Below are 9,882 nucleotides of genomic sequence, written 5' to 3'. Positions count from 1 at the left end.
CATACTAATATCTCTATAACCCTAGCGTCACCGAACCTTAAGTGTGTAGACCCTACGGGTTCGGGAGACATGCAGACATGACCGAGATGACTCTCCGGTCAATAACCAACAGCGGGATCTGGATACCCATGTTGGCTCCCACATGTTCCACGATGATCTCATCGGATGAACCACGATGTCAGGGACTTAATCAATCCCGTATACAATTCCCTTTGTCTAGCGGTACGATACTTGCCCGAGATTCGATCGTCGGTATCCCGATACCTTGTTCAATCTCGTTACCGGCAAGTCTCTTTACTCGTTCCGTAACACATCATCCCGTGATCAACTCCTTGATCACATTGTGCACATTATGATGATGTCCTACCGAGTGGGCCCAGAGATACCTCTCCGTTTACACAGAGTGACAAATCCCAGTCTCGATTCGTGCCAACCCAACAGACACTTTCGGAGATACCCGTAGTGTACCTTTATAGCCACCCAGTTACGTTGTGACGTTTGGCACACCCAAAGCACTCCTACGGTATCCGGGAGTTGCACAATCTCATGGTCTAAGGAAATGATACTTGACATTAGAAAAGCTTTAGCATACGAACTACACGATCTTGTGCTAGGCTTAGGATTGGGTCTTGTCCATCACATCATTCTCCTAATGATGTGATCCCGTTATCAATGACATCCAATGTCCATGGTCATGAAACCGTAACCATCTATTGATCAACGAGCTAGTCAACTAGAGGCTTACTAGGGACATGGTGTTGTCTATGTATCCACACATGTATCTGAGTTTCCTATCAATACAATTATAGCATGGATAATAAACGATTATCATGAACAAGGAAATATAATAATAATCAATTTATTATTGCCTCTAGGGCATATTTCCAACAATGAAGACTTTGAGGAAGACTTGGAAGAAGACTTTGAGTATTTGTTCTTCTTCTTGTCGTCAGACTCATATTCCTTGCTCTTCTTCTTCCTTCTGTTCTCATTGTCCCACTATGGACACTCAGAGATGAAGTGTCCAGTTTTCTTGCACTTGTGACATGTTTTCTTCTTGTAGTCATGAGCAGAAACTTCATCATTCCTTGAGCTTGATCGTGAAGATTTTCTGAAGCCTTTCTTCTTGGTGAATTTTTGGAACTTCTTCACTAGCATTGCAAGTTCTCTTCCAATGTCTTCAGGATCATCAGAACTGCTGTCAGATTCTTCTTCAGATGAGGAAACAGCTTTTTCCTTCAAGGCACGAGTTCGCCCATAGTTTGGACCATAGATATCTCTTTTCTCAGAAAGCTGAAACTCATTTGTGTTGAGCCTCTCAAGTATGTCAGGCGGATTGAGTGTCTTGAAATCAGGACGTTCTTGAATCATCAGGGCTAGGATGTCAAACGAACTATCAAGTGATCTCAGCAGCGTCTTGACGATTTCATGTTTGGTGATTTTAGTGGCGCCGAGGGCTTGAAGCTCATTTGTGATGTCAGTGAGCCGATCAAATGTGTGCTGGACATTCTCATTGTCATTTCGCTTGAAGCGGTTGAAGAGGTTGCGAAGAACACTGATTCTTTGATCTCTCTGGGTTGAGACGCCTTCATTGACCTTGGAGAGCCAGTCCCAGACCAGCTTGGATGTCTTCAAGGCACTCACACGGCCATATTGTCCTTTTGTCAGATGGCCACAAATGATATTTTTGGCAGTAGAGTCCAGTTGAGTGAACTTCTTGACATCAGCAGCAGTGACACCTTCTCCAGCCTTGGGAACGCCGTTCTCGACGACATACCATAGGTCGACGTCAATGGCTTCAAGATGCATGCGCATCTTATTCTTCCAGTAGGGATATTCAGTTCCATCGAAGACGGGGCACGCAGCGGAGACTTTGATTATCCCTGCAGTCGACATAGCTAAAACTCCAGGTGGTTAAACCGAATCACACAGAACAAGGGAGCACCTTGCTCTGATACCAATTGAAAGTGCGTTATATCGACTAGAGGGGGGGTGAATAGGCGATTTTTATGAAAGTCTTCAAAACGTGAGAGTTATGAAGACAAACAGTGAAGATTATGCCTATTACTCTGCAGCGGAAGTTAGATTACACTAGGCCAGCCATGATCATGTATTCAATAGAGTGAAAGCACAATGACAAACAACTGCAGTGTAATAAGGATCAGGTAGGAAGAAGTTATGAAGCCAAACAGATCATACATTCACGTTGTGAAGACAAAAGATAAAGCAAGCATGCAATGGCTTCACAATGTGTAACAGTAAGAAAAGGAAGTGAAGATGAAACCAGTGACTCGTTGAAGACAATGATATGTTGGACCAGTTCCAGTTGCTGTGACAACTGTACGTTTGATTGGAGCGGCTAGGTATTTAAACCTTAGGACACACAGTCCCGGACACCCAGTCCTGAACACACAGTTCAGGACACCAAGTCCTCACCGTATTCTCCTTGAGCTAAGGTCACTTAGTCCTCGCCCAATCACTCTGGTAAGTCTTCAAGGTAGACTCCCAAACCTTCACAAACTTCGTTCACTGGCAATCCACAATGTCTCTTGGACGCTCTGAACGCGACGCCTAACCGTCTGGAGGATTCACAGTCCTCAAGTGTAATAAGTCTTCAGATCACACAGACAAGAAGACTTAAGTGATGCCCAATGTTCTCTGGCTTTGGATGGTTAGGGCTTTTCTCCTCACTAGGAATTTTCTCTCAAAGGCTTCGAGGTGGGTTGCTCTCAAACGACAAAAGTCGTGCACTGAAATCTGAGCAGCCAACCGTTTATGGTTGTAGGGGTGGGCTATTTATAGCCACTTGGCAACCCGACCTGATTTGTCCGAAATGACCCTGGGTCACTAAGGAACTGACACGTGTCTCAACGGTTAGATTTCGAACTCTCATGGCAACTTTACTTGGGCTACAAGCAAAGCTGACTTGTCCGGCTCTGGACAAGATTCGCTCTCATTGTCTTCACTCGAAGACATAGGTTTTTGATTTAGGCATCACTTCAGTCATTCTGACTGGTTCTCCTGGACCCCACTTAACAGTACAGTGGTTCCTATGACTCAACACAAAAGAAAAAGAACTACGAAAGATCTAAGTCTTCGAGCTCCATATGCTTCATAACGTGTCTTCTTTTGTCATAGTCTTCAAAGTGAATATCTTCATGTACCACCTTTGTCTTCAATGTCTTCATACATTTTTAGGGGTCATCTCTGGTAGTAAAACCGAATCAATGAGGGACTTCTACCTGTATTATCCTGCAATTCTCACAAACACATTAGTCCCTCAACTAGGTTTGTCGTCAATACTCCAAAACCAACTAGGGGTGGCACTAGATGCACTTACAGATGTATACAATCTGAATAAGATGTTATTTTACCTATTTAACATTTTAAAATTCTATTTATGGTATAATTTTAATCAACAGCGCACAATCCGTCTTTTTTCCGTACCGAGGCTAATCTGTGTTGCAAATGAACACTTCATCAAAATCGGATTGAAGACAAAATAAACCACTAATAACCACAGATACATGCCTCAGCAAAACATCGCATCAAAAAAAGAAATTTGATGTTCATCTTATGGAGAGAGAGAGAGAGAGAGAAAGAGAGAGAGGCAGCATAGATGGGGATGCCATGTTCAAATAAAGGACATGGATCTATTGGGGTCTTTGTGTCATGATTATTGGTTAGGGGCATGTCTTATTGTTTCTTCTCGTTGCAACGTATAGACTCTTTGGCTAGTATAACAAAAATGTTAGCATAGTTTTAGTTGAATGTCGATAACTTATGAAAGAAATGTATAAATAGTGCAAAAAAATGTATAAAAAATGTTTGAATAAAGGACATGGATCTATTGGGGTGTTGAGTCATGATTATTGGTTAGGGGCGTATCTTATGAAAGAAATGTTTTAATTGAATGTTGATAACTTATGAAAGAAATGTTTAAATACTGTAAAAAAATTGTTAGCACAGTTTTGAAAAAATGCTGATAACTTTTGGAAAATATGTTCATCACAATGAAAAATATTCCCGCGTTTCAAAAAAATATTTATGCCAAATTTCTTGACAATGTGAATACTACGTAAGAAACGTTTGGATAATGTAAACATTGTTTCTTACCATTGAAAAACTGTGCGTGAAATTTTATGAAAATATTTCTGCATTTTTTTAAAAAATGTGACATTTTCTAAAATCTTATATGCATTGTAGAAATTCTCAGGCAAGTTTAAAACAACTGGTTTTCAACAAAAAATTGTACATCTCGTTTTAAGGAAATAATCATGCGTTTCCAAAAAATGTCCATGAAATTTCCAAAAATGGTTGTACAATGTAAGAAAATGCTGGCGTTTGTTTAAGAAAATAAATTGTTGCGCAACGTGTATTTTGAAAACATTATCGTGTATTCAAAAAGTCTTCGAACATGTATTAAAAATGTACATCATGCGTTTGAAAAGTGTCCTGCATGTATCAGAAAAATGTGTCACATGTGCTCTAAAAATATAAATTGTGTACCAAGAAAAAGTTGACATGTGTTAAAAATAGATAAGAATGACAAAGAAACAAAAAGGAAAGAAAACGAAAGTATAACAAAGAGAGAAATAAAAAGGGAAACCCACAAGGAACCAAAGTAAAAAGAAGAAGGGGGAAAGAAAACCCGAAGGAAAAGGGTGAAAAAACAAAAAGAAAGCAGGAAAAACCAAGAAAAACGAAGCATGGCGAACCTTTCAGCGCGCAGCGAACAAACAGGGTAGTGAGCCGGCCCACTAGTCGCGTACACGGTCGATTCGTATTACGACTCGACAGGGGCGACGTATAGCCCTAGCGCATGCACAGGCAGAAAAACAAGCATAGGGACGTGCATAGGGACGGACCTCGCCTCCTCGAGTCTAAGTTTGAGGCTTTTTTTGGTTCATAGGATAGAATTATTATAGGAATAGGAATCTTGTAGGAAATGAGATGACATGTATTTCAAATCCTATGAGTAAGAATAGGAAACAAGATGTCATTTGTTTGACACTAAAGGAATTTTCCATTGAGTCTAAGTTTTTTTTTATTTTTCTATGAAATGTGGAGGATAGAAACCAATCCTATGTAAGAATAGGGATCCATTCCTATGAACCCAAAGGTTTTAAAGAAAAAAATTCTATAAGAATTCTATCCTTTAGAATTCCTATGAAATTCCTCTAAATAAACGAAGGAGGCCTCGAACCGGAAAAGAAAGGGACGCGTCCTGGAAAAAGGGAGCTGTATACGATCCTAAAAAAAAAAAGTGTATGCACGTAGCTGCGCCTGTGCAGCCAAAACCGGCATGTGCGGCGTGCATGGTCCTGGAGCCGGGCACGGATTTTCACCGCGCAAAGATCACCTCGATCGGCGAGAAGCCACCGGCGATATTCCGTCTTCTTTTCCACGCTCCGGCAGTGGTCCAGGCCCAGCCCTCCGTCCAACCCCGGTTGGCAGCTTGCTCCCCTCACATGCGCGCGCACGCGGAGGAGGCGGCCGGGCTCCGGCGGAGCTCAGCCGGAGCCAGCCCGGAGGTGACCACCCACCCACGACGACGCCCACCAGCCCACCACCACCACCCCACGTGCCACGGGGGGTGGAGCGCTACCCGTGGTTGCACAGTACAGAACGTGTGCCGTGATGGAGAACGAACCAACCCACAGATCGTGACGAGAAACTTACTCAAGCAGTGCTCGCTTGCCGAGCGCACCAAAGATCAGATCAGGCACTGGTGATTATGATTAAACAAAGTGTAGCAGGCGCTTTCGCTCTAGCCCAAGACTCGAGTTTTCATCCATGATGCAGATCCAGAAGCATTTGTCCAAGCAATGTTGCATTTGTGGCCTGCATCCTTTTTAAAGCAACCTGGGAGGGAATTCCTGCGTCTGGCTGGGCAATGTTAGGCCTCCTTTAGTTTGGAGGAATTTCATAGGAATTCTAAAGTATAGGATTTTTATAGGATTTTTTCCTTTAGAACCCTTTGGTTCATAGGAATGGATTCATATTCCTACATAGGATTGGTTCCTATCCTCCACATTTCATATAAAAATAAAAATGAGCCTAGAGTCAATGAAAAAATTTTTTTGGTGTCAACCAAATGACATCTCATTTTCTATTCCTACTCATAGGATTTGGGGTACATGTCATCTCATTTCCTACAAAATTCCTATTCCTACGATAATCCTATCCTAGCAACCTCGGCACCAGATTTCGCTCTTTTCAGGTTTGGCAAAAAAAAAAGAAAACAATCCTAACCAGGCCACCGAAACGCAACAAGCAGCACTCCGGACATTGATCGTGGGGAGCAGCTGCCGTGCCTGCCACCATCATGAGTTGACACTCGATTGCTAACCAAACTGGCTTCCAAGCCAAGCAGCATTTCCGGTAGACAGACTTCCGAGGCAATGATCAAGCACACGAGTCAAACCAAAACGATCGAGCACGCGAGAGCCGCGACAGCACACGACAAGTGGGACACAAAAGGCTACTAGTATTATACTTAGAATTAATCTATATTACTAGTAAGTAATCCAAGCTTACAGTAAAAGCATAGTTACAGAGACTACTAGCGGTTAAACAAAGATATCCCCCATGAACCAAGGCTGCAGAAAGGCGCACAGCCGGCCGGCTACAGCACTACCACCAATGTTCTACGTACGCCTGCAGCGGGCAAAGACCAAAGAAAAGGGGCAGAGATGTCCAGCATTCCTCCCCTCTTCCCCTGCGCTTTGGCCGACCTTCGGTGCATAGATATTTCCACCTCCTCTCCCTTTGGCCACTGTTGCCTTGTCTCAGACCGTGGAGGGGAGCTCGCACTTGCCCATCTCTGCAAAAACATTGGAATAAACATCTCAGACCGAGTATAAGTAAGAAGATCCACAGCTCAAAAACAATGGAGTATAGAAATGCTAGTGCCTCCTCCGATGTCCGATGTGAACATGGAGACCAAATTCTTGTACCGGGACCGAGGAGGAGTAAACAATGCGCGCGCGGGGTACACGAAGCAGAGCAGCCGGAGCCGGAAGCGGCGGCCATACTCGTCGTGGTGCGCCGCATGCCGACGTCCGGCCGTCCAGACATGGCACGCATTCCGACGGCGGGAGTAAAGAGCACAGGACGCGTCGTATCACGTCGAGCCGCGAGCCACCACGCCTGGGCTGGCAGGACCTGACCGACAGCCGTCTCGCCACGGTCGTAAACTCTGAGACCCTGACTGGCAACTGCACGGCAGCCGGACGGACCAACGGCAGCTCGAATCCAATGCGGGCTTGAATGGGTACTGCTGTGCATGCACATCGCAGTGCAGATTTGGGTCGCAAATCACAGCAGCGTTAAGGCGCAGCTGCAGCTTCCCTTGTCGTGATTAAGGCTGCGTGCATGTGTGGGCCAAAACAAAAGGACGGGAATCATTCCCGTACAACGCAAAGCAACTTTCGCTTGATATGATTTGAGCCGTGCCTGCCTACCCCCCATCTCTCTGTAAATTGCCGCCTATGGTACGGGGATGTTTCTCGCTTTAGGTACCGTGGCTCCCACACAAACTGTCACCGATTTTCCTACCAAATTATTGCTAGAAAATTGTTACTAAACATTTTCCCTAAAGAAAGTATAAATTGTTAACTTTTTTGTGATAACCCATTCTCTGCATTAGCACTAGCAGCTGCTAGCACCAGCATTTTGCTCCGATTAGGAGTACCTAGGACCTACATTTCTGCAGGCAAGAAACGAGCGGATTGAGCGGGAACGGGGACTCACTTGGCGCCTGGCTGACGACGTAGGCGGCGCCGGCGAAGTCGCAGGTGCCGATGGAGCGGCCCTTGCGCTGGTAGTAGTCGTTGAAGGCGTAGGACGCGTGGGCGACCATGGTGTTGGGCTCGAAGCACGCCGCGCCGGGCTGGATCCCCTTGCAGTCCGCGCCGCCCGGCCCGCACGCGTAGTCCAGCGCCGCCTGCAGCCGCGCCTCGCCCGCCATCGCGTTCGCCACGCACCACGCCGACCCCGGCGTCGCCGCCGCCCTCACCACTCCCCCTCCGGCCCCGCTCACCGGCGCCGCATTGCCGCTGCCGTTGTCCTGCCACCCGAGGCCGCCGCCGCCGCCCTTGCCTCCGGCGCCGCCCACGGAGCCGCCGCCGGCGCCGAGGACGAACTCCACGTCGTACACCTTCTGCTGGTTCGGGTAGAACACGCCGTAGTTGCGCTCCGAGGTCGGCCCGGGCTTCTGGTTCTCGTTGAAGAGCGCGAAGAGGTACACGTCCACGTCCGCGTCGGGGCGGCGCGGGGTGCCGGCGTTCCTGGACAGCACGCGCCGGACCAGGTTGCCGTTGTACGCCGCGGCGTTGGCCGCGCCGGCGCCGACCTCCTTGGCGTCGCCCTTGGAGGGCCACCCCGTCTCCGACACCACCACGTGCACGCCGCTGTAGCTCCCCAGCCTGCCCACGGCCGCGAACACGGCGTCCAGCTGCGCGTCCAGGAGGCTGTAGTACTTGAGGCCGCTCCCGGAGTCGAGCTCGCCGGCGTTGGGGCGGAAGAGCGCGTAGTCCAGCGAGATGACGCCGGCATTGTCCGCGTAGGCGAAGAACGGGTAGCAGTTGACCATGAGGTCGGAGCCGGTCCGCGCCAGGAAGTCGAGCATGGGCTTCATCACCGACTGCGCGAGCTCCTCCTTGAACACGCCGGCGGAGGGCGGGTACGAGTTGGCGAGCGCGGAGAGCGCGACGGGGGACGACACCTTGACGGCCTTGTCCATGTTGAGCCTGGCCAAGGCCGCGTGCACGTTGATCATGGCCGGTACGAGCTGCGCCGTGACGTTGGCAGCCGTGGCGAACACCTCGTTGCCGACGGCGATGCCCTGGATCTGCGTGGCCGGGTAGTAGGCGGCGACGTTGCGGCGCACCCAGGCGAGCGCGTACGAGGGGCGCCTGGCGGCGGCCGCGAGCTGCTCGTTGGGCAGCGCGACGACCACCTTGATGCCGCTGCCGGCGAGCGCGCGCAGCACGGCGGGCTCCGTGTCGTAGAGCTTGACCTGCGCGATGCCGTGCTGCTTGAGCAGCTGCACCACCGCCGCCGGGCTGGGCAGGTCGTTCGCCACCCGCCCCCAGTTCACGCCCACGGTGCCCGCGTCTGCAACCAAACACATGCATTCACCGTCAGTAAGCAAAGCAAATCACACCAGCATTGTCGACCAAGTAGAGCTTTCATGGTCGGCACGGTGGTTACCTGCGGCGGCGAGGAGGAGCAGGCACAATGCCGCGGCGAGGAGGCGGCCGCCGGGGGGAGCCATGCTCTGCTGCGTGCGGCGGCGGCGACGAGGCAGAGTTCGTCACGGCGGGGGGGCGAGGTGGTGGAGAGTGTGTGGGGAGCGAGGGAAAGGGCGGGGAGTGGGATTTATGGCGGGGGGGGGGGGGGGGGGGGGGGGGGCGGGGGGGGGGGGGGGGGGTTTGGGGGGGGGGGGGGGGGGGGCGGAAGCGGGGCCCGCGGGCTGGGTGGGAGGTGGCGGGTATGCGGGGACGGCGGTGACGCACGACGCGGTGAAACCGGTCCGTGGGGTTACGTGGCTTGCCAGGATTGGCTGTGGCCGGGAGTGGCTGGTGTGCTGGCGCGGGCGGGGGGTCGACGGTCGACTGTGGCCGGGTGCGTGGGTCCCGCCCTCGGCGACCGTTGGTGCCTGAGCGCTGGGCCCGTCGTGTGGTTAGTGGGTTTTATGGATGGGGCGTTGATGGCGTGTGGTTAGTGCGGATTAATTGCTCGTCTCAACGGCTCTATGTTCGCTTCTTCTGCCCCGCTCTCCTTGGCCTTTTTTGAGAAAGTGCCGTGTACTGCTGTCAGCAGCAACAAGATACGGTTAATCTTGTGGTGTCACACGTACACGTACACGTACACGTA

General features: G+C 49.7%; 1 protein-coding gene across 1 annotated transcript; it reads right to left on the bottom strand.

The window, feature by feature from the left end:
• Nucleotides 1-6,470: 6,470 nt before the first annotated feature.
• Nucleotides 6,471-9,376, bottom strand: LOC125514795 (glucan endo-1,3-beta-glucosidase 10-like). Its single transcript, XM_048680147.1, has 3 exons — nucleotides 9,217-9,376; nucleotides 7,756-9,120; nucleotides 6,471-6,826 (listed from the first exon to the last, which is right to left on the bottom strand). Exons 1-3 carry the CDS (start codon nucleotides 9,278-9,280, stop codon nucleotides 6,792-6,794), a joined length of 1,464 nt encoding a protein of 487 aa, XP_048536104.1. The 5' UTR covers nucleotides 9,281-9,376; the 3' UTR covers nucleotides 6,471-6,791.
• Between the last annotated feature and the right edge of the window lie 506 nt (nucleotides 9,377-9,882).

This window comes from Triticum urartu, chromosome 6 (assembly GCF_003073215.2).
Source record: "Triticum urartu cultivar G1812 chromosome 6, Tu2.1, whole genome shotgun sequence".
In the NCBI taxonomy this organism is placed as follows: domain Eukaryota; kingdom Viridiplantae; phylum Streptophyta; class Magnoliopsida; order Poales; family Poaceae; genus Triticum; species Triticum urartu.
This window is presented reverse-complemented; position numbering and strand designations above follow the sequence as displayed.

What these genes read in the sequence shown, in the direction of transcription:
- LOC125514795 (XM_048680147.1), bottom strand. Translation starts at nt 9,280, where the DNA reads ATGGCTCCCCCCGGCGGCCGCCTCCTCGCCGCGGCATTGTGCCTGCTC. An exon ending in GCTCCTCCTCGCCGCCGCAG is followed by an intron (nt 9,121 to 9,216) that starts GTAACCACCGTG and finishes GTTTGGTTGCAG; the next exon opens with ACGCGGGCACCGTGGGCGTG. An exon ending in CGTCGTCAGCCAGGCGCCAA is followed by an intron (nt 6,827 to 7,755) that starts GTGAGTCCCCGT and finishes ATGTTTTTGCAG; the next exon opens with AGATGGGCAAGTGCGAGCTC.